Genomic DNA, 25,502 nt, shown 5'->3' on the forward strand with positions numbered 1-25,502 from the left:
TTGACCTGGTTATCTCATTAAAATAATCCTAAATGAGTCTGAATTTCTATCCAAAAGATGTACTTCAAAGGAGATTGTTAGCTCTAGTGGGTCTCTGTATATATTTTCTAGTTCTTAAGTAAGTAGCTTTTCATCACATTCCCCAAGGAACCCATTCCCAAGCAATTAAAACACATTAATCTAACTGGAAAAATGTTATGGGAACTATTTGGGGGGGGACATTTTATTTTATTTTAATTACTAGAATTAGTACTTCTTGAAGTCAAAGATATCTAACCACAGGAAACAAAAATCTTCTCAAAAGAGGAAATAAGACAAAACCATAGAAAAAGGAATTCAGATAAATATAAGGGAACTACTTTTGAACTGGTGTACAAATGTGGGCTAACAGTCTACTTAGATGAACACTCATATCCTACTCCCAACAATCCAGAAATCCAGAAATCTCATCAGTCTTATAACGCTCCCCCCGATTCCCTCCTCACTTTTATAAACAACATAACTCACAGTAGAATAAGGTATTGCTTGGGGAGAGTGAAGGGCTGAAGCAGAGAGTCAAGTGAGCAGGTGGAGGTCCCAAGAGCCAGACAATCCTACACAGAAAATATAAAATAAATTAAAATAATGCAATAAGATTAATAAAATAAAATAATATTATACATTTACAAATATATATTAATTATACATATATTAATTTCTATTTAAAAAATTAAAGCTACAGGTGTTCCCACTGTGTCTCAGTGGTAACGAACTCGACTAGTATTCATGAAGAGGAGGGTTCAATCCCTGGCATCGCTCCGTGAGTTAAGGATCCAGCATTGCCACGAGCGGTGGTGTAGGTCGTAGATGTGGCTCAGATCAGGTTTTGCCATGGCTGTAGCTTAGCTGCAGCTGCAGCTCCAATTCAACCCCTGGCTTGGGAACTACCATATGCTACAGGTTTGGCTGTAAAAAGAAAAGAAAAAATGAAAACTATGGAAAAAGTCCAAGAACAATGCAATGAACTACCATATACCCTTTATCTAGGTTTCACATTTTGTCACATTTGCCTCATTCATCTTTGCTAAACCATTTGAGAGCAAGTTGCATATATCAAAATTTTATCCCTAAATACTTCAGTATGTCTCTCTTAATAAGGGTATTCTTTCTTGTAACCACAACACAATTATATAATTCAAGAAGCTTAACATTTAAATAATACTATGATCTAATATGCAATCCATATGTAAATTTTAACATTTGTCCTGAAAATATTCCTTTATAGCACTTTTCTCCCAACTACGGTCACACATTGCCTTTGGTGACATGTCTCTTTAATCCCTTAAATCAAGAACAGTTCCTCAGTCTTTTATGGCACTGATCCAGGCCAGTGGTTGGGTAGAATGTTCCTCAATTTGCATTTTTCCGATTATTTCTTTATGATTAAATTCAGAGTATGTACTTTTGTCAGAAATACTACATCGGAGATACTGTATCCTTCTCAGTACCTCACATGTCATTTTATCCCATAATTGGTGACATTAACTTTGATCATTTGGTTACAGTGGTATCTGTCACATTTCTCTTCTGTGAAAGTACTGTTTTTATCCTTTTATAATGAGTAAGAAATCTGAGGATAGTTTGAGACTAGAAATATCCCGTTCCCTAGCATACTTTCACTAAATGATTTCAACATTTATCGACAATTCTATCTGAACCAATTATTACTATAATGGTTGCGAAATAGTGATTTCCATAGAATGGTTGCGAAATAGTGATTTCCATAGAATGGAAATTTCATCATTTCTTCTATGTGTATTAGTTGACATTCCACCATCAAGAAGAACTGTCATTTTTTTCCCCTTATATTTATTTAACATTGTAAGAATAAGTAAGCACTCATGGAGTCTTTTAAAAAATTCATTGTGTTATAAACCATTTCCATTATTCCTTCGTGATGCTCAAATTATCCCAGATTGTTAACTTCAAACTAGATCCTATTTCCTTCTGACATGTCCTTACCATTCTTTGAAAATCTTGCTTTCTGGCATAAGACCTTTCAAGGGCATTTTATACTTTCCCTCTCCTTGTCTGGAAATAATGCTGTACCTGTTTCCTTGGATCACCATATGGAAGACTGGTGTGGCAATTTGCAACCCTAACTCTAGTATTACCTTGTGACTTTGGCAATTCCCTCATTCCCTGGGGGTTGATTTCTCACCTGAAAAGAAATTGGATTAGAAAGTATTTCTTTACCTTTTCAAGGTCACCAACACGTTTGGGAATCTAATAACAGCTATCGCCCATCTCCCCAAAGCTGGAAGAGGCAAAAATTTGGACATATTTTTAGGAGTTCGGGCTCCAAATCCCTGGATTAGGTGATCTTCAAGGTCTCTTCAATGCTGACATTCTGTGAATCTATAAGCATCGCGCTGCTGTCAGAATGATTCCCCAGAGACATCAAATTTGGAGGGATTTATATAGAAACAGATGAGAAAAGGATATAAAAGAAAGGAGCCTGTGAGCAATGCATTGCTCAGCCACAGTTCTTTGCCCGTGCCAAATTTAGGACACAAAGTAGTCACAGGTGAGAGGTTTTGGCGGGAAGGTCTCCGGGTGGGTGGAGAACGCCGGGGCAACGGAAGGAGACCCCGGCCCGGCTCAGGTCGCTGCAGCCCTCCACTCCGCCCACCAGAGCTCGCTCTTGCCCTTCGGCTGGGTGGCCAAGTAACTGGGCGGGCAGGGAGGCGACCCCGCCCCCGGCAGCAGCGAGGCGGCGGAGGGCGCCGGAGCCCGGAAGGAACGCGCCGTCCAGGCCCCGCCCATCTGCCCTACCACCCTGCTGCCTGCCGCCCGCCGCCGACGTCGGCGGTGCTCCGGTCGCCATGGTGACCAATCGAGGCCCGGTCCCGCCCCCGCCCCTCTGCCCCGGCCCCCTGACGTCGGCGCACGTCAGCGGCGGCGCGCGCCTGGCTGGGCCCTGCTGAGCAGGAGGGACTGAGCTAGGAGCGAGCCGAGCGGCCGTCGCCCGAGTGGAGCCGCTCCGCCAGCCCGCCGCCCGCCAGCCTGCGCTCCAGTCCGCCGTGTCTAGCAGCGGGGCCCAGCATGGTCATGGCGGATGGCCCGAGGCACTTGCAGCGCGGGCCGGTCCGGGTGGGGTTCTACGAAATCGAGGGCACGCTGGGCAAGGGCAACTTCGCCGTGGTGAAGCTGGGGCGGCACCGGATCACCAGGACGGAGGTGCGGCCCGGGGCTCGGCGGGAGCGTCCGAGGCGAGGGTTCGAGAGAGGAGCTGCTGACCGAGAGGGGGGCTGCAGCGGGGGGCTGGGGAGCTTCGAGAGGCCGGGTCACTAGCTGAGGCGAGAGGGCCTGGGAGTGTGAGGACCCAGGAGGTCCAGGGGTCGGTGAGCGCCGCAGGGACCGGGGCTGGGTCACCAGGACCCGAGTGTCGTCCGCTTGGAACCCCCACCAGCCGGGGCTTTGCCTTCCCTAGGCCACCCCGGTGGCCACACGGAATTTCTTCCAGGGCCTCCCACCCGGGCCGTGACCTGGTCTGTGGCCTCCGCTCCGGAGCCCAAGTTCCGCGTCTTCCCTGCTTTCAGCTGGGGGTGGGGTGGGAGGGGAAGTCTCTGTGCTCCCGTGCTGCGCGGAGAGAGACGTCGCCAGCCCCGAGGAGGGGACCGCCTGCGCTCGGACTCCCGGGACGGGGCTTCGTGCGGCCCCTGTGACCGCGGCGCCCCTCCCGGGGCCGCGCGAAAAAGGGGGCCGGTGGCCGGGAATGCCGGGACGGCCACTGCCCATCTTCTCTCCCTCCTTTTGCCCGACAGTCTCTGATTTGATGTCGGGCTAGCTTGATCCCTCGCCCGAGGCATTTCCATCTAATACTCCAGACAATAGAGCTGGTTGAAACGGTCATCTCTGCCTTTGCACAGTTGATAGGTTGGCCTTTCTCATCATCCTAGGTTATCCCTTTCCCAGGTGTGTGTTCTGGCTGTGCATTCGCGGTCCTTAAGCCACATCAGATTCTGCCTCTCTACTCATAAAGCCCTGGATTGCTTCCTGATGGTGAAACCAGCATCCCCCCTCCATTGCACATTCTAATGCACCGCACATATTTTCTCGCAAGTCTCTGTTCTTACCTAACCCGCCCCCCTTCCTTTCACCGCCTCAAGCTGCTCTCCTCAGGGTCTCTATTTTAAGATGTGCAAATTAAATACTTTAGAAAAACGGTGGAAACAAAACCATTCTTTACAATAAAACCTTGTATTTTTGACGTACTCCTCTCTGCCTCATCGTAGTTGTTCTGGAGTTTCATCCTTTTTCAGTTTTTGGTTTTTTTCCCTTCTAGTTTTCATCCTATTCAGTGTTCCCCCTTATTAGTGCGAATATACTAGAGTTTGAATATGGAATTAGGTAGGGTTTCTTTTTCAGAATGGCTGTGTAAGCTGAAGGACATTTGAAAACGAGTTTTTTGTAGCTCTAGTTCGTAGAAGTTTTGCTTAATGTGAAGAAGTTCATTTCCAAAAACAAGGGGCTTGTATATGCCATTGTGTTGTTCTCACTTTTTGTCCTCCCCTACTGATCCTAAGGCAGCCCAAATCTGACTTATTTTTTTAGCAGCAGGACCAAGGTCACAAGTTTTCCTCTCACAAATTTACCAGAGTTAGCAATTTAGGTTAAGTTTGTAATGATAAATAATAAGACCGTAGCAAGATTACTTACTCTGATTCCAGCATTTTTAAAAACAAAGAAATTGGTTCCATTCCTCTAAAGAACCGTGGCCTAATGCCATGTTAATTCCCCTTTAATTAAATGAAAAGAAGACATTTTAAATGTGTATTTTTAGATGAGTCCTTGCTTAATGACTCTAAGAATCAAACAAATTTCACAGATACAAAGAGCTTCTACAGAAACTTTTGAAGTGTATTGTTGGGTGGTTAAATTTTTTTCTTATCAGCTCTTATCAGGATTAGTCGAAAGATTTAATTGTCAGCTGTTACTTATTAGGTCAAATTTAGGTAATATAGTATCTATTTAAGAACTGCCCCTAAGTGGAGCTGCTAAGTGACTACCAACACTTCAAATAACCCTGTTACTTTTAAGCTGTTCCAGCTTGCAGAGCTAGGGGGCACTGTGGAGTAGCATCGTGGTTTGGTTATCTGTGAGATCAACGCATTTGTAATTGAAGACACAGGTCAGCTCTTGAAACAGTCCTTACATCCTGACTTGTGTGCATGGTGTGTGTGTGTAAAATAATTAAAGGTAAAAGCTAAATTTCTAGTCCATGGATCCTATCTGCCTTTGCTTTTTTAAAGAAAGTGTTCTTAACATATAAAAAGAAATAGTGTGAATTTAAGGTGGGTGTTTGCGGTAATTTGGTGGGACTGGAGATATTAAAGATGAGAGGAGTGAGGGCGATAGCAAGGAGTTAATGAAGAGAAAAGCTCCTGTAAATCTCAAGTTTTATAAAGTTTCTCTGTGAACTTTTGTGGTAATTGAGCATAGATAGAAGTGTTTCTTACTGTAGTATGCTATTTGTTAGTGAGATTTTTAAAGCAGTATTTATGCTCATTCACTGGATAAATATTTGTATCTGATAAATACAGCTATCTCAAATACTATCAGTGATATGAACAGTGGAAACTTTAAAGTGTTATTTAATATTATTTGAGGTTCTCATTGCTGAATATACAGTAACTAGAGTGAGAGGAATTCATATGGCATAAATAGCAACATCAGCAAAATATCATGATTAGATTTATAGCTTAGAAAAGCCTCTTCAATATAGTATGCAGTAACATCCATGTAAGTTTGTGTGTTTTAAAACTTAAGTATCTTTTTTTCTCCAAGTTTGAAGCCCAGGCAGTTTTTAGGGTTTAAACATCTTAGTGATGAACAATTGGACCCTTTTATTTTTAAGTGACTCTTCTCCAGTATCACTCAAAAAAATGATGTATTTTCTGCAGAGCTTTGGAGTTCCAAGACTGTTTGCCTTTTAGGGGGACAAAAAGTCGTAGACAAAGAGATCTTCATCTTGGTCTAATCTATCAAATAGCTTAACATTGTTTAAGAAATATAACTGCATCATCATCTGAAGCAGTGTTCTCATGTTAGATCTCTGTAAATTTTACACACAAAAGGGAAAGCAGGTGGTGGTAGAATCCGGCTTCCTAATATAATACTTCATAAAGGCTTTGTAGTATTGGTTTGTGATTTATGAATTAGAGTAGCTAATTTTATAAAATTAGCATAATGGAAAAAGAATAATAGCATTTACACTGTTAAACTATTTTAGGCAGTCGTGGTTGCTAGTTTGCTATGTTACGAGTGTCCTTGAGAAATGTGTTTTATTAATACTGCACTAGCAAAGAACTTTTTCCTTCTAAGCAAATGGCTAGGTTTTTTTGTTGGTTGTTTTTTTTTTTTAATCTAAGTAAAATTTTAGAACAGTCATTTGTGCCCTTAAACTTTTTTGTTTCTATTAAATAAATACAGTCTTATTGTAGAAAATATGAAGACTACAATGTGCAAAAAAGTACATGTTTAATTCCTCCATCAATGAAAATAAATCATTCTTAACATTATGGCATATTTCCCTCTTGTCTTTTTTTTTTTATTCATTTTTTCCCATGGATGAGACCATGTGGTAGATGCACTTATATCAGTTGCATCCTTTTTTCCCACTTATTATTATAGCCTAAGCATTTTGCTTATTATAAATAACTTATAAAACATTTTTAATAGCTGTGAAGTGTTCTGCCTTCTAGATTAATTCTATTCTACTTAACTTTCTTACTATTTAACATTATACATGGTAAAGTTTTCACTTATAATAATTTACAGTGAATAACATATATATATATATTTATTTATAAATCTCTTTGTCTGCATATTCAGTTATTTTAGGGAGGAGAAATTGGAGGTAAATTCCTAGAAGGGAAATTACCAAGTAAGAAGGTATTATTTTTACTTTAAAGAATAGTCTGTTTTGGAGTTCCCATCATGGCGCAGTGGTTAACGAATCCGACTAGGAACCATGAGGTTGTGGGTTCCGTCCCTGCCCTTGCTCAGTGGGTTAATGATCCGGCGTTGCCGTGAGCTGTGGTGTAGGTTGCAGATGAGGCTCGGATCCCGCGTTGCTGTCGCTCTGGCGTAGGCTGGCGGCTACAGCTCTGATTCGACCCCTAGCCCGGGAACCTCCATATGTCGCGGGAGCGGCCCAAAGAAATAGCAAAAGGACCAAAAAAAAAAAAAAAAGAATAGTCTATTTTTATTATCAAATCTATCATGTTTATTATTGAACATTCTTTACAGTGTGGATAAATGAAAAGAATTAACTATAGTATCACCACCCAGAGGTATACATTGTTAGTTATTTTCAGACCTTTTCTCTGACAGATAATTGAGTATTCGGTACCATACCTCATGTATTGCTTGGCCAAAGAGTTTATGAATGTATGGTCTGTGAAATCTTAAAGATATTTCACAGAGGTTCTGAAAACTACTTTACTAAAATGATATGTAAGTATTACTTATAATTAAGAAAATCTGGGGAGTTCCCGTTGTGGCTCAGAGGATTAGGAACCGGACTAATACCCGTGAGGATGAGGGTTTGATCAGTGCTTAGTGGCTTAAGGATCCAGCATTGTCATGAGATGCAGTGTAGGTCACAGATGCGGCTCGGATCTGGCATGGCTGTGGCTGTGACTGTGGCTGTGGCCGGCAGCTGCAGCTCCGATTTGAACCCTAGCCTGGGAACCTCCCTATGCCTCAGGTGAGGCCCTTTAAAAAAAAGCAAAAGAAAATCTGGAATGTAAAACTGACAGCAAGGACATTCTGAAAAGTGATTTTTTTTTTTTTTAAATCACTGAAAAGCATTCTGTGTGCATTTGGAGGCTTTATTTATTTAGGCATAATTCTTTAACTACTACATTAAAATCTAAGTATTTTTAAAGCCTTCCAAATAGTTAAAGTATCAAAATTGCATTTTCAGGGCAAAGGTAGAAACAAGAGAAGGGCGTATTACACCCTGAATATGGTATTTCTTGAAGAAGAGAACTCAATTTTTTTTGGGCGGGGGGCTCTTTTTGCCATTTCTAGGGCTGCTCTGGCAGCATATGGAGGTTCCCAGGCTAGGGGTCTAATGAGAGCTGCAGCTGCCAGCCTACACCACAGCCACAGCAATCAGGATCTAAGCCGCGTCTGCGACCTGCACCACAGCTCATGGCAATGCTGGATCCTTAGCCCACTGAGCAAGGGCAGGGATAGAACCCGAAACCTCATGGTTACTAGTTGGATTTGTTAACCACTGTGCCACGATGGGAATCTGAGAACTCAATTTTTTAATACATATGAGTTTTATATTTTGATTTAAAATGTTAAGACTCCTCTCAGTAATCCTAGTATTAATCTTGTGCTGTGAAATATTCCAGATGTCAAGAAGCAGCTGTACTATGTGCGACAGAAAAAATTGTTGCTAAATAACTTAATCACTAATATTCGTATCCAGGCCTATGCATGATCTTCAATTTGTGTTGAAATAAATACTGTGTTTGTCATGAAACATAAATGCTTTATTAGAAATTGTTCTCTAGTTTCATGGCACCCTAGACAAGAAAAATTTGACAAATTATTCTGCTAAATGTTGTTCAAGATGACCTGTTCTTTGGGAGGAGTTGGGAAGAACAAACATGCAAATTAAGAGTTGTATAAATTTTTATATTGTAGAAATGCTTAACGGAGTTTAATGTAGTCTGCTTTTAATTCCACTGGGAAATTCTGTCTCAGTCACCAGGCAATTAAGAAAACATTTATTTGGAAATAACTGAAACTGGCCTTGATTCCTGGATTCACATGATGATATTTGATTTATGGCCTACTGCTGATGGCAAATGCATATCCTTGGAGCCAAAAAGATTCCAGAAATTATTAAGAGGTCTTTATTTCTTCTTTAGTATACCTAGTACCTCTTTTACAGTCTGCCTCCATGTTTTTGGAAATAAGTTATTTATGTAAAAATTCCTTTATACAGAACATTTATGGAGAATGCTTTCCTACCCTCGAAAGAAAAATAGCCCATATATCCGGTTTGAGATTATTAGAAGAATGAAAGACACTTACATTTGGGAATTTCCTCAGAAACTTTTCATTTTAAAAAATATTAGAAAAATACTTTAAACAGATTAAGAGATGAATATTGGATGAATTAAACCAAAAATTGATGCTAAAATTTGTTTTTAAGTTCTTCTTTAAAGTAAACATAGTGTTTGTCATTTTTCCCAATTAAAAAAAATACATGCTTTTTGTAGACATCCGTGAAAAGCTTAAAGAGGAAAATAAACATTTTAATTCTGCCATGCACACCAAGAGACAACCTCTGTTAATATTTGGTTCATGTCCTCTTAGCTCTTCACATATGTTTCATATGTATTTAATAACATTGACACCATCTATACATATAATATGTATTTGTTACTTAATGTGTTATTGACATTTCCCCAAGTTTTAAATAAAAAGTCTAAAGCATGGTTAAATAGTATCTTTATATAGGACTATTTTATTTAATCAGTTTCCTATTATTTAACATTTAGATTATTTTTCTCTCTTACTGTTTTTCTTTCTAAACTAATGTTCCAGAGAGCATTCCTGTATATACATCTTTGTGTATCTATCTGATTATTTCCTCAAGATAACACACAGCAGTGGAATTCTTGGGTCAAGGAGAATGTCCTTACATCTATATCTGATGGCATGAGATGCCAAATTACCTTCCAAAAAAGGAGTATCTAATAATTTTCATCAGGAAGAATGCATATTTACCAAGAGTATTATTTGTATACATCTTTCCCAGTTTGAAAGGGGAAAACAGTGTTTTTTATTTGAATTTGCATTTCTTTGGCTTAGTTTGATTACACTGTTTTTAATAAGATGACTGTTTACATTTGTGAATTGCCTTTTGTCCTTTGGCTCATTTTTGTTGTTGAGTTGTCTTCTTTGTTGATTTGTTTAAAGTAATCTTTAAGATAGGAGATTGTTTTTAATCACTTCTTTTATAGTATTAAAAATACTCAGTTCAGTTTTTCTCGTTCTAAAAATTCCTGTTGTGGCCTAGCAGGTTAAAGACCTGATGTTGTCTCTGTCAGGATATGGGTTCGATCTCTGGTCTTGCTCAGTGGGTTAAGGATCCAGCGTTGCCTCAAATTGCCTAAACTGTGGGGTAGGTTGCAGATGTAGCTTGGATCTGGCGTAGGGCTCAGCTGAGGCCCTGATTGTTCAACCCCTAGCCTGGGAATGTCCACATGCCACAGGTGCAGCTGTTTAAAAAAAAAAAAAAAGTGTCACATTTACTTCTCCAATCTCTTTAACTTACCATTATAAAAGTCAGATTAAGTTTTAATGAGGATTTATTATTGTATAAGTTCTTAAATTTTAAAAGTCAAGTTTTAAATTGTAAAAAAAGTTGACTTTATTCATTCTTAAAGGTCACTTTTGCTGACTTTTTTTCTTTCTTTTTTTTTTTTTTCCGGTCTTTTTGTCTTTTTAGGGCCGTACCCATGGCATATGGAGGTTCCCAGGCTAGGGGTCGAATCAGAGCTATAGCTGCCAGCCACAGTCACAGCCACACCAGATCTGAGCTGCATCTGCAACCTACACCACAGCTCATGGCAGCGCTGGATCCTTAACCCACTGAGCGCTGTCAGGGATCGAACCATTTCTTCATGGATGCTAGTCGCTAGGTTCGGTAACTGCTGGGCCACAAGACGGGACTCCGACTTTTGCTGCTCTCGAAATCCTTTCATTGTAGACCACTCAATCACAATCACTGTTCAATCAAATGATAGGTTAGTATGTTCTGATTCCACCTATAATTTGATGTTTGAGCTTGAAAAGTTGTGTTTATTTTTTATTTTCGAAGATCTAATTATATGGTAAGAGTTTTGCTACTTGATACTTCAGAAGGATATTGTAAGAATTAGTGTATTAATAAATAGGACTGAAGCAAGTATTACCTGAGAAAACATATGTTAATCCCTTCTGATTTTTTTATTAGAAGAATAGCTCTTATTGTGTTATTTCTTTAGAAAGTCCCCCAAAGCCAATTTTATGTGTGTGGTTGCTTTAAGTGCATGAGATTAATATTTCTTTTATGAGAAGTGAAATAATTTTTATAAAATTATCAAGAAGTGTACCGTTACCATTAAGTTATGATTTGAAAAATGCAAAAGTCCATTTTATCGATCAGCATAACATGGTTTCATTTAGTCTTCCTTGAAAACTTGTATCTTACATAGTTGTTACTTTCCTTTTTTTTTTTTTTTTGCTTAACACTGTTGGAAACATTTCTATGTATATAGTTTTTATAATTAATATTTAAATCTTATTAAATAATATAGCCATTTTGTAGAGAATTTGGAAAATAAGAAAATGAATTTAATATTTTTCAGGTGGAGAAGTTAGCATATATAGCAAATACAACTCCATTTCATTTTTTTTTAATATTCAGAAAGTAATTCATGCTCATTGAAGAAAAATTGCACTGAAAAGTAAATTGGAAAATAATTCATGATTTTTTTCACCCACTGATAACATTTTTGTCATATTTATATCTAGTTTTTATTGGTCTTTTTCTATACATACCTTGTGTGTGAGACTGGATAGTATCTTGATTTTTTTTTAATTTAATATTTTAGTCTTGTCATTTCTCCATATTATTAAAAGGAACTGTCTTACTAGCTTGTAGTAATCATAATATAGACTTACCATAAATCATGTAATTATTTCCCAGTTGTTTCTATTTTTTTACATTATAAGGAATACTCTTGAATATATTTACACGTAAATCTTTAATCATTTCAGATTGTTTCCTACAAATAATTTCTCAGAAGTAGAAACCTTAGGTTAAATAGGATGGATGATTTTTAAGGTTCTTGGTAAAGATCGCCAATTTACCTTCCAGAAAAACTATAACCTGTTTTATATTCCTACTAGAAATGTATAAAAGTGGTCATCTCATTTAACTTTACCTCTCAAGAGTGTTTACTTTTTAATCTTTATAAGTTATGAAGTTGAATATTGTGTGGCTACTTTACATGGGATTTAGCTTCATAGTAATTATTCTAGTTTAGCCATTATGGTCTCCCAAGTTGTATAGGAAACCTTCATTTTGTGTCTTGGCAGAAAAAAATAATTTTTATCACCATGTAAATTCACTGAAGTATTTTTAAGATATTACATGCATAGTTGGGAATTAGAGAGTAGAATAATTTAGATGAACAACAAAGAAAGGATCCGTTGATATAGTCTCTTGATTGACTTTGTTGTGACCATGCAGATTTTATCCTTGGTACTATACTCAGAACTAAGTAGAGAAGGAGTGCAGAGAGGAAGCTCCCAGAAATCTAAGCTCATAGCTATCTTTAAAGTGAACTGGTGGGAGTTCCTGTCGTGGTGTAGTGGTTAACGAATCTGACTAGGAACCATGAGGTTGCAGGTTTGATCCCTGGCTTTGCTTAGTGGGTTAAGGATCGTGCGTTGCCGTGAGCTGTGGTGTAGGTTGCAGATGCGGCTCAGATCTGGCGTTGCTGTGGCTGTGGTGTAGGTCGGCAGCTGTAGCTGTGATTAGACCCTTAGCCTGGGAACCTCCATATGCTGCAGGAGCAGCCCTAGAAAAGGCAAAAAAAGACCAAAAAATGAAAATAAAAAATAAAATGACCTTGTGGAGCACAACCCTTTTGTAAGTTCAGAATTTTGTACACCATTGGGGAAATCCCTAAATGCAGGGGTTTTTGTTCGTAAAATTTGTGTTCCAAAATCTGTTCTCCTTATTCTAAGAGACCTGTTAAGTTCTTTGAAGGTAGGAATCAGATTTTCTTCATTTTTGTGTCCTGGGTATAATTCCATGCATACAGCAGGTGCTCAGTAAACATGTGAGTAAATTGTCTCTTTGACGAGTGAAAAGATGGAACTTGGAGTTTGAAGACCTGTGGCTTTTCCCCATGAATTCACTTGAGCTTTATGTAGGACTTTGTAGATTATGTAACATCTTTTAAGCCTAAATTTCAATAACTCACAGTGTACTGCTTGTTCCATTTACTTCAAAAAACTGAGAAGTAAATGAGATAAAATATGTGAAAGTAAAATTTAAAAGAAGTGCTGTACAGTTGTAAAAGTCATCACTATATTTCTGGGAAGTACTTGGTAAAGAGTCCCATTGTGAAGAAATTACGTGGCAGAATATGGCAGAGACTACTAGCTGATCACCAAAAATCCAGTTTCCTCTTCTTCCTGGACCTACAGCTCAACTGTTTCTTGGCCTCTCTTACATTGATGGCATGGTATGTTACTGAGCCTTAACTAAGTGTGCCGCTTCTCTAGGCCTGGCCCATAAACACCTCTCGGGGCATTGGGAGAGGGGGCTCCTCTTAGCTTTTTTCCCCTTCTGTCTGGCTAGAACCGTCTGGTTAGAATGGCGACAACCTTCAGGGTTTTCCTTCCTTTACCACCTTTACTTAACCCACTGACGGTAGTAAAGACTGCCTGCATGGAACAGGGCCACGTGCTGACTTCTTTGCTCATCCAGTTTTGCTTCATGAACGATAAACTTTTGTTGTGTTTGAATTAGCATGTGTTTTGGGGTCTACTCACTATAGCAGTTAGACCAGCCCTAACAATTATAAGGAGCATGCTAACACACAGTCTACTTTTTCATAATTCTCTGAAAGCAGCCTTATAAACAAGAGGTAACAGTGTGAAGATATAAATGTATAGACTCGTGGTCCACACCCATATAGTCTGTGACCCAAGATAAAATTGAGAGAATTTTATTTTGGTTTTTTGTTTTCTTTTTAGAGTCACAGCTGTGGCATATGGAAGTGCCTAGGCTAGGGGTCAAATGAGAACTGCAGCTGCAGGCGCCACAGCCATGGCAACACCAGATCTGAGCAACTCAGGATCCTTAACCCACTGAGCAGGTGAGGCCAGGGATCAAACTCGCATCCTTCTGGACACTAAGTCGGGTTCTTAACTCACTGAGCCACAGTGGAAACCCAAATTATATTTTGTCATTTGAGAATTTTTTGGCTGAGAAAAGTTAAATAATGAGGTTTATGATGTTAAGTAGATAATTTATATATTTTTCACTTTTTCATTGTTTGAGGCCAAGATTCCAAAAGGGTATCAAAGAGGAGATACCTCTTGGTAATACCTTGCTTTAGTTGGTACTTAGTATTTAAACTTTTTCTTTAACATTAGATATGATGCTCAAAATATTATATATAATAAATTCTTTTTCTAAATTTTCGGTTATCATGCTGAGATTTTTTTAAGCCCTGATTCCTTTCTGTTATTTTTCTATTTATTAGTTGATTGTGACCCATTTCTTTATAAAAGATTTTTGCAGGAAGAGGCCACTGATATCTAGACACGCACCAGAAATTGTGGCAAAACATTGTCTTTAAAATATACATGTCTGTGAAACTCCATGTTACCTTCCTAAGAGGAAATTAAAATAGACACTTATCCTTTTATCTGTCAGCTTTTACCTAAAGTTATTCACAGTAATTGATAATACTGTATTCTGTCATATTCTTAATTGGGCAAGAGGTGTCACTTTAAATTTAGGTTTGAGGTGGTCCAATGACATTCTTCATAGCAAGTGTGATATTAATCAGTACTTATCTAGTAGTCAAAGTTTAGTACCTTTTACTTTCTAGAATATTTTGATTATGGGAATAAATTAAAATAGCCCCAAACATAATAAAAAGAGCCCTTACAAAACTTTCAAACTTAGCTGCCTAGAGAAGGAGCTGCCCCTTTTGTTCTTAGGCAATAACTTTAATTTTACCTATTACATGTAGTAATCTGATTTCCCTTGGTTCTTCTTTGAGTTACAATTAACTCAAATTAGGAAACAAGCTATGGACAGCAAAATAGAAATAGACAAAGGTAAGAAGTAAACCTTACAGTGAACTTTAAGATGATGACAGCAAAAGGCAGAGCAGCTATAAGGAAAAAAGAAAAAACTAATTGCATAAACTAAGGAATTAAATGACTTGACAAGCTGAGTCTTATTTTCTTGGTTACCGTTTAGGAGTATTTTACTATTATATATATATAGCACATGCAATAATTTGTATTAACAATTATCCTGAAACAACAATATAAGACTGAATTATGTTCAGAATATTTTTGGGTATAATGTGAAGTACATTGAGGAGACTTTTCAGAACTTAGTATAATTAAGTTTGGGTGGTTCTCAATTATCTCAAAGTTTTATTTGAGTCATAATGGCTTATTTCCTAATCAATTGCCTACTAATTTTTTTTAAATAGTTCTTTTTGGCTGCATGAAAAAAAGTACATGATTGTTGACTTCTGATTACCCAGTTATTCACCTTCAAATGCAGTTTCTTCAAATTAACAGCCTTGGAGTGATTTGGGTTTCTATCTAGTTATGATAGGAAGAGGCCATATTTTTCAAAATCAAATTCCCTTAAAGTCAAAATTGAGTGTAATTACTAACATGTGAGTTTTTGCACTTTGATTTTTTTAAAACAAAATTTAATCCAGCTGGGGTTTTTGGATGTAGATTGATTTTAACACATCAGTTTTGTTTGTTTGTTTTCTAGAAAGGTATATCTGTATTCTTTGGAACCTATCACTTGCTTTTCTAGAAAAATTGTTTTTCGGTATAATAGAAACTATCTTCTACCTGGCTGATCTTTTGTTTATAGGTACTTTGAATCAGGATGATAACTACCCAAAACTGCTAAGATTTTATTTCTTCAGTTTTAAAATGGAGTAAGGAGGTGTTACAGTTGTACAGAAAGAGAAATATGTTTTATTAAGGTAACTTTTCAGGGTCATTCTTCGTAGCACACCAAAGATGCTCCCAAACACGTCTGCCACAGTGCCTTATACATGGTAGATATTTAAGAAATAGTTGTTGAATGATGAATGAATAAGCACTGAAGCTAGTTATCATCGTTATAAGGACCTACAGGTGAAGTCTTAGATGTCATTGATTAAAAAGATCCTTGCCTGGAAAATGTTAACCATTGTATATTAATTGTATTTATTTGTGTCTGGGTTGCAGGTGGCAATAAAAATAATAGATAAATCTCAGCTGGATGCAGTGAACCTTGAGAAAATCTACCGAGAAGTACAAATAATGAAAATGTTAGACCACCCTCACATAATCAAACTTTATCAGGTATGACTTAGCTTTATACCTCTCCATGCTTCTCACATTCACTACTCTATTTTATACCATCATTTTCTCTTTTACTAGTTTTTTCAGTCAATAAAAAGATAATTGTATGTTTTTTATTAAGCTGAAATACATCCATTTTTCTGTATTTAAATTAGAAATAATAATAAATTAGGAAATAAAAAGCTACCAGCAGCTTAATTTTAAGTAAGTTATTTAATTTAAAAGTTTCTAGTTGTGGAGTTCCCGTTGTGGCTTGGCAGTAACGAACCCGACTAGTCCATGAGAACATGGGTTCGATCCCTGGCCTTGCTCAGTGGGTTAAGGATCTGGCATTGTTGTGAGCTGTGGTGTTGGTTGCAGACGCAGCTCAGATCCCGAGTTGCTCTGGCTGTGGTGTAGGCTGGCAGGTGCAGCTCTGATTCAACCCCTAGTCTGGGAACTTCCATATGCTGTGGGTGTGGCCCTAAAAACAAACAAACAAAAAAGTTTGAAGTTGTGCATTTATAATACCCCACTTAAACCTACTGGGTTTTGCTGGTGGTGCCATTAGTGAGAATATGGCAGTTTTGCTTATTAAAAAAAATATGTTTACATTTTATGAAATAAAAAGACTAAATAAAATAGTGTATTACTTAGTGGCATATTTTGTAATATCCAGAGCCAAATCTTATATTTTGTTTGGTTTCTTTTATCAAGTAAAGTAAATAAGCCAATTTTTTTTAATGCCATTTTTTTTTAAATTAAACTTTACTAAGATACAATTTTTATAACAAACTATGCTTTTTAAAAGGAAGGTTTTTCTCAGATTTTTAACAAATAATTTATGTTTAAGAATGATAATATAAGAACAAAACTTTTTGGAGTTCTCTTGTGGTGCAGCAGATTAAGAATCTGGCATTGTCACTGTAATGGCTTGGGTCACTGCTGTGGTGCAGGTTTGATCCCTGGCCCAGGAACTTCCATGTGTCACAGGTAAGTCCCCCCCCAAAAGAATTTATTTTAAAAAAATAATAACAAAACTCTTTAATGCTTTTCTCTTCATTAATATTTAGAATCTTTACATTTGAAAACTTTTTAAGCTAAAATGTTACAGTGTGCTAGTCTGTGACATTGATCTCCAAAGTATGATGTGTGCACCTAGTGGTATCCTAGGCTCTGCCTGTACTCCCTTTTGAGAGCTGTTTGTTAAATTTTCAGAAGTTTTTGAGCCAATTAACATCATGTTAGTAGCTCAATTCTGTTTATTATTATTATTATTATTATTATTATTATTTTACCTTTTTTGGCTGCACCCCAATGATGTGGAAGTTCCCGGACCAGGGATCAAATCTGAGCTGCATCTGTATCCTACGCCACAACCAGCAAAACCTGATCCTTTACCCACTGCTCTGGGCTGGGGATCAAACCAGCAACACCACCCGACTAGTATCCATGAGGAAGTAGATTTAGTCCCTGGCCTTGTTCAGTGAGTTAAGGATCTGGCATTGCTGTGAGCTGCAGTGTAGGTCTCAGATGCAGCTCGGGTCCCACAGCACCACAGTGGGAACTCTGTTTATCTTTTATATTTATCTTCTTTTTGCATTTTATAATGTATGTAATGTACTTACAAAATGGCATAAGTGCATAATTTGTGTCTCTGTATGTATATATTCATAAATACATATGAGCATGTGTATGCATACATGTACACGTATATATATACATTCATGAATATATTTAGCTAAACAACTTTATTGATAGAAATTTACAATTTTAAAGGTATGGAGCCCATTGAATTACCATTAGCTGAGAATGAGACTGTGGTGTGTCACTCAAAACAATTCCTAAAGTTCTAAAACTGCAGAGGGCCTCTTAGGTCAAATTTATACAGAGTATTTCTCCCTTTAAGCTTTTTTTGTTTCCTTAAAGAGGATACTTACAAGAAACTAATCCTATCTTTAGAAGTCTGATAAACCATAAACCAAATTGAGGTTCAAACTACCATGATTCTTCAACTATATTCCAATTAAAAAACAAAATAGAAGTTCCCGTTATGGCTCAGTAGAAATAAACCCGACTAGTATCCATGAGGATGCGGGTTCAATCTCTGGCTTTACTCAGTGGGTTAAGGATCCGCTGTTGCCGTGAGCTGTGGTGTAGGTCACAGACACGACTTGGATCTGGCATTGCTGTGGCTGCGGCATAGGCTGGCTGCTACAGCTCCAATTCAGCCCTCTAGCCTGGGAACTTCCATATGCCACACCTGTGACCCTAAAAAAAAAAAAAAAAAAAAAAAAGGAAAAAAGAAATAAATCTGAATGTTAGAGAAAAATTAGATTTTGGCCTTTCAGTAGATAGCAGTTAAATATTACATTATTAGCATGTGCCAGTAGTTCTCCTTTAAGGATGTTACAAAGAAGCAATCTAAATTTTGCTGACTCTGAATCTATAAATTCATTTCCTTCCAGCTCAGTAGAGTTTGAAAAATCAAGTTTGTAACAATGACACATTTCCTTTCTGAACTTAGAAAAACTTATTTTTTATGGCCTCACCTGCAGCATATGGAAGGTCCCAGGCCAAGGATTGAATCCGAGCCGCAACTGCAACCTATGCTACAGCTATAGCAATGCTGGATCCTTTAACCCACTGCGCTGGGCTGGGAATCAAACCTGAGCCTCCACAGCAACCTGAGCCACTGCAGTCAGATTCTTAACCCAGTGTGCCATAGCAGGAATTTAAATAAAAGTGGATAGCAGTGGAGTTTATAAAGAAGCTTTTGAACAATGTTTTAAAATAATAGTACTTTATAACAATAGAAAGTATAGTAGGAGAACTAACACCTTGTGCCAGATTAGCTAGGTCTCAGGCCAGATTGATTGAGCTCTATTTTATTATTATTTTCTCAGTCAGAGTTTACCATATAATACAAGGCTAGAGAAGCCAGTGATGAGGTAAAAAGTGTCTTCAAAACTCCTGTTACTTGTATTAGTATTTCTCAAATTTGAATATGCAGAATAGTCACCTTAGGATTTTGTTAAAATGTAAATTCTGTGTCAGTAGGTCTGTGGTGGGGTGTGAGATTTTGCATTTCTTTTTGGGGTGCAGAAGTTCCTAGGCCAGGGATCAAACCCGCACCACAACAGTAACCAGAGCCATAGCAGTGACAACTTTTGATCCTTAACCCACTGAGCCACCAGGGAACTCTAGACTTTGTGGTTCTAATAGATGCCTGGGCAGTGCTGCTGCTGGTCTGTGGGCCATGCCTGGAAGATCAAGGATCTAGATTTTTCACAAAAGTGTAGCATAAGGATATTGTCAGTCCTATAAATTTGCTTCTGAACTGTTCATAACTTGATACCTTTTTTTTTTTTTTTTTTGGCCATGCCCAAGGCATGTGAAAGTTCTCAGGCCAGGGATCGAACCAGTTCCACAGCAGCAACCCGAGCAGCTGCAGCGACAATGCCAGGTACCCAACCTACTGTGTTACAAGAGAACTCCCTTGATACTTTTATTAGTAGTTTTAATTTCATTGACTCCATAGAATGTTATGGTAAATCAGTCTTTTCCTGTCAGACTAATATGGAATTATTTCTCAATAGGTAATGGAAACCAAAAGCATGTTGTATCTTGTGACAGAATATGCCAAAAATGGAGAAATTTTTGGTAAGCATGTTTCTTTCTATTTTTCTTCTTAATTTGAAAATGTAGGTAAGCTTTATGAATGGAGTATTTTATATCAATTCCCCTGCTTGTTTAAAGGTTGCTAATGTGAATTAGAAGTTGTTAAGCATTAGAATAGAATAAAATATCCAGTAGGCTAAAAATATGGCATATAATTTATTCACTTGTATTTATGGCATGAAAACTATCGCTTAATTCTCTTATCTCTTATCAAGAGATAGATGAATCAAAGATGGGGGAAAGTTTCATATTGCAAAGGAGATTTTCTTTCCTTTTATTTTCCCTTTCTTTCTAGGGTAAAGATAAGTCTACAAATATTTATTGAGCCTGTGCTGTGTTTCAGACATTGTACTAGGCTTAGGGGATACAGTGGTGACCTGAGTAACACAGTTCCTGCCGTTGTGGATCTTACAGTTTAGTAAGCTGTTACCTATAAGCTGTGAGACCTCTGCCTTACACCTTATACCATCCCTCTGTGGGACTCAGTTCCTTTATCTGTAATAAGAAAGCGCTGGATTAATTGGTTTCTCTGAGCCATTCTAACCCTTAAAAAATTATGACTATATTATTAGTTCCAGCTTTCATCTATTTTATTTTTACCTTATAGAACAAGAACACTGTACTTGTTCTAAATATGTTGTTTTTTCACCTAAATTTAAGTCTAAAGTGCTTTTTTAAACATCTTTACTGAGGAATAATTCACATACAATAAATTACTCATATTTGATATATACAATTTCCTAAGTTTTCGCACACACATGTGTGAAAGAAAGCATGACCACAGTCAAGGTAGCCACTGCTCCCAACAGTTTCTTTGAGTCCTTTGTCATCTCTCTTGTCCCACCTCTCCACCAGGCAAGCATTGCTCTGTTTTCTTTCACTGTAGATTCATTTATGTCTTCTACAGTTTTATATAAAGGTACACATACTATGTACCCTTTCTTTGGGTTCTTTCTCTCAGTATAATTATTTTACTGTTCATCCATTTTGTTGAATGTTTAAACATATCATTTTATTATAAGTAGTATCCTATTTTGTAAATATACCCCCGTTTCCTTATCCATTCATGTGTGAATAGACATCTGGGTTGGTTTCAGTTTGGGGCTCTTACAAATGACTTGCTTATGAATGTGTAAGTCTTTACCAAACAGTCTGCCTTCAAGTAATACCACAACTTCACAGAGAGTGTAAGAACTTTACAATAATGGACTTCTATTTTGCCCCTCCTGGCCTTTATTTTATTGTCATACATTTTATGTATACCTATTTTATAAAACACAAAATACACTGTCATTATTTTTATATAAAAAGTCAACTGTATCTTAAACAGATTTCAGGAGTTCCCATCGTGGCTTAGCGGTTAACGAACCCAATTAGCATCCATGGGGACATGGGTTCGATCCCCGGCCTCACTCAGTAGTTTAAGGATCCAGTGTTGCCGTGAGCTCTGGTATAGGTCACAGATGCAGCTCGGATCACACGTTGCTGTGGCGCTGGTGTAGGCCGGCGGCTACAGCTCTGATTTGACCCCTAGTCTGGGAACCTCCATATGCCACGGGTGTGACCCTAGAAAGACAAAAAGACAGATAGATAGATAGATAGATAGATAGATAGATAGATAGATAGATAGATAGATAGATAGATTTCAATATTTTCTAAAAATCTGATACATTTACCAGTGGAGTTACCATTGCCACATCCCTGTATGTAGATGCATGTTTACATCTTTATTCCTTTATTTTTATCTGATGTCATTTTTCTTCTGCCTAAATGATGTGAACATTTCTTGCAGTGCAGGTCTGTTGGTGTTGAACTCTTTCAGCTTTGTATGTCTAAAATAATCCTTATTTTGTCTATTTTTAAATGATATTTGTACTGGATATATAATTCTAGGTTGACTTTTTTCCTTTCAGTACTTTATAGATAGGGCTCCACTGTCTTCTTATTTGCATTATTTCTGATAAGAAATCTGCTGTCATCTTTTCCTTATATTCCTCTGTATATAGTATGTCTTTTTTCTCTTTTAAGAGTTTCTGTTTATCACTGATTTTAACAATTTGATTATGATGTACCCTTGCGTGGTTTTCTTTGTGATTCTCATGTTTGGTGTTCATTGAATTGCCCTTTTATTTGTTTGTTTGTTTGTTATTTTTTTTCTTAAATGGCTGCACCTTCATCATATGGAAGTTCCCAGCCTAGGGCTTGAAGCAGAGCTGCAGCTGATGGCTTACACCATAGTCACAGCACAGCCTACACCACAGCTCATGTCAATGCCAGATCCTTAGCCCACTGAGCAAGGCCAGGATCAAACCTGCATCCTCATGGGTACTAGTAGGGCTTGTTACCACTGAGCCACAACAGGAACTCCTCATTGAACTTCTTGAATCTATGAATGTACAGTTTCCATCAAATTCAGAAATTTTTCAACCATTATTTTTATGGCCTCTTCTTCAGAGACTCCAGTTACACATGTATTAGGCTGTTTCAGATTGTCCCACTGCTCACTGATTCCAATTTTTAAAAATTCCTCTCTCTGTATTTAATTTGGTTAGTTGCTATTTCTATGTTTTTAAGTTATTTAAATTCTTTAACTGCTTGTTTCAATAAGAAGCTTCTTAACTGCTGCTGTGATAGAATGGTATGGGCTTTGAAGCTAAGAAGATCTGGATATTAATTGTCTTTCAAGAAATCTTTTTGAAAGCCAATTATATGCCCTATTCTTTTTATTGTTGATTTAGTTACTGATTTTTTTAGTTGATTTACAGTGTTGTGCCAATTTCTGCTGTACAGCATAGAGACCCAGTCATACATATGTATATACATATACATTCTTTTTCTCATGCTATTCTCCATCTGTTCTACCCCAAGAGATTAGGATATAGTTCCCTGTGGTATACAGTAGGACCTCATTGCTTATACATCTAAATGTAATAGTTTGCATGTACCAACCTCAAATTCCCAGTCCATCCCACTCTCTCCCCTTCCCCCTTAGAAACCACAAGTCTATCCTCTGTGAGTCTGTTTCTGTTTTGTGATAGGTTCATTTGTGCCATATTTTAGATTCCACATATAAGTGATATCATATGGTATTTGTCTTTTTCTGGCTTACTTCATTTAGTATGAGAATCTCTATTTGCATCCATATTGCTGCAAATGGCATTATTTCATTCTTTTTTATGGCTGAGTATTATTCCACTGTATATATGTACCACATCCTCTCAATCCATTCATCTGTCAAAAGACATTTAGGTTGTTTCCAGGTCTTGGCTATTGTGAATAGTGCTTCAGAGAACATAGAGGTGCATGTGTCTTTCTGAATTATAGTTTTATCTGGATATTTGCCCAGGAGTGGGATTGTTGGACCACACAGTAGTTCTATATTTAGTTTTCTGAAAAACCCCCATACTGTTTTCCATAGTGGTTGTACCAATTTACATTCCTACCAACAGTGAAGGAGGGTTCTCTTTCCCATTCTTATCTATGTGGGAAAAATTCCACAACAAAGAAAACAAAAATTTCTTTTCTCAGGAACCTTATAGTTTCGGGTGGGGAAAGAGACAGTATGCCAAATAAATAAATTTTATATAGTGTATTAGATGGTGATAGTCTATAGAAATAAGAAATCAAGGAAGAGGGCATGTGGAGTGGGGGTCGATTGCAGTATTAAACTGGTGAGGGAAACCCTCACTGACATTTGCGCAAAGACGAGAAAGCACAGTCATATAGATGTGGGGGAAAGAGGGTGATCCAAGGAGAGGGAAGGGTAAATGCAAAGGTCCTGAGGGAGCAGTGTGCTTGGTGTGTTCAAGGAATACCAGGGAGGCCAGTGTAGCTGGAGAGAAGCAAGCCAAGAGGGAAGATTAAGAGTGAGCAAGGAGGAGTTCCTATTGTGGCTCCTTCTTGCTAAAACCTTTGATGACAAAGTTTTGGATCACATTGTTTTATGTAAATTGAAGTGTGATTTGGGGATCTTTAATGTATAAAGTTTATTTTTTAATGTAAAATAGCTAGAGTAAATATGTACAGTCAGAGTGAGTAAACTGGATTTAGGTAGTTGCACGCAGAGGCAGTCTGGCAGTCAGCCAGGTTCTGATGTGGGGCCCATGAGGACAATAAAATAGAAGTGAGAAGATGCAGTCCATGGAACATTGGTCAAGTGGTAAAAAATATGTGTAACATTTTAAGTGAATTCTGAGCCAAAAGTGTTTTCAGTCTGTTTTAGATGAAACAGAACCATAAAAACAATATTCAATCATGTGTTTAGAACTATATTATATTAAGATTTATTGTTCATGTCTATAATGTTGGAATTACTCTTTACTTTCAAGTATTCTTTTAGTGCCTCCTCTGTGCTGGAGAGTATTGAATTCCTTTTTTTTTTTTTTTTTGAAATAATATTCCCTTAGTTTTGTATTTAGATGGCCAGCAACTCATACCCTGTGTTCTTGAAAAATGACATGAAATCAAACCCATCCATTCCATAGTCATCACCCTTATTTATCTAGGCTTTCATCAGCTCATGTCTCAGTTGTGAAGATTTCGTGTTTTTACCTCCCTCCCCTGTTCCTTTTCTGGTCAAATACATTTCTGACATATTTCTTGTTTAATCTTCTTCGACTGTTATTTTTATTAAATTATTACTGTGTTCAGTAACCTTCACTTACCTTCCTATTGCTTATTGGATAAAATTCAAACTCTTCAATCTGCAAATAGGGAAGCTCCACTAAGTAAATGGATGTGCCTAATTCTTCCTTACAGACCTCTGCAGGTTATTCTTAGGTGTGGACAACCAGATAGCTTCAGTTATTTCCCCTTCCTTCTTTCCTTCTTTCCTCCCTTCCTTTGTCTCTTTCTATCTTACAAGTTTTTATTTTTACCAAAATTAAACATGTACAAGGGTAAGAAGTCAAATGCTTCTGCAAAGTTTGTACAAAGAATATCAGTTTCCCATCCCCCTTCCCACCCCCATTTCTCTTCCTCAGAGGCAACCGCTTGCTCTTCTTTCAGCTGATTGGTTTAGATTTACCTCCATTTTCCTCAGTAATATGCTTATATTGCAGCTTCTGGCTTTTTTTATTTGACATAATCTTTTGACTTCTTTTTGAATTATTTCCCTACTCCTTTATGTAAGAGGCATGTGTTGGAGTGTTGTGTAAGGCCAATCGTGGGAGACCTAGAGTGTTTAGACAAAGGGTTAGGATTGTTTGTTAGAGTGGGCATCTATGAGCCAAAAGGTGATGATATGTGTAAGGACTTTTTAAGGAAGCTAAGTCCAGCAGGGGTGTGTAATCTGATTTAGAGGAGGAGGAAAGAGGCCATTTAGGAGACTGTTTTTATTGTCTAGAGGTAAGAGGCTGAATGCCTTGATCAGGGTGTTAGCTGTCAGATTCATGAGAAAAGATTTTAGGCAAAAGGCATAACAGTTCTAAAAGTAACAGCAAGCAACATTTTTTGAGCACTCCCTTTTTGTTGGATACTATTTAAAGTACTCTACACACTTTGCTTATTTAAACCTCACAAAGCTTGTAAGATAGGCACTGAAAGATTTGGTAATTTGTCCAAAGTCATACAGCAAATAAGTGGAAGAGCTGGAATTTAAACCATACAGTTCCAGAGTCTGTACGTTAATAATTATAATCTACCAGGTCTCAAGA

General features: G+C 37.7%; 1 protein-coding gene across 3 annotated transcripts in view; it reads left to right on the plus strand.

Annotated features, from left to right (window-relative positions):
* Positions 1-2,936: 2,936 nt before the first annotated feature.
* The window catches only part of SIK2 (salt inducible kinase 2), a 113,409-nt gene continuing 90,843 nt past the window's right edge, over positions 2,937-25,502 (plus strand). For 2 of the 3 annotated variants that reach the window (XM_047752112.1, XM_047752113.1), the window contains exons 1-3: positions 2,938-3,219; positions 16,072-16,188; positions 19,767-19,830. In XM_047752112.1, coding sequence (XP_047608068.1) covers positions 3,085-3,219; positions 16,072-16,188; positions 19,767-19,830 — 316 coding nt within the window. In that variant the 5' untranslated portion in view covers positions 2,938-3,084. Of the gene's footprint in view, positions 3,220-16,071; positions 16,189-19,766; positions 19,831-25,502 lie in introns of all 3 variants that reach the window. The other variant, XM_047752111.1, reaches the window with a different exon arrangement.

Source organism: Phacochoerus africanus, chromosome 11 (assembly GCF_016906955.1).
Source record: "Phacochoerus africanus isolate WHEZ1 chromosome 11, ROS_Pafr_v1, whole genome shotgun sequence".
In the NCBI taxonomy this organism is placed as follows: Eukaryota; Metazoa; Chordata; class Mammalia; order Artiodactyla; family Suidae; genus Phacochoerus; species Phacochoerus africanus.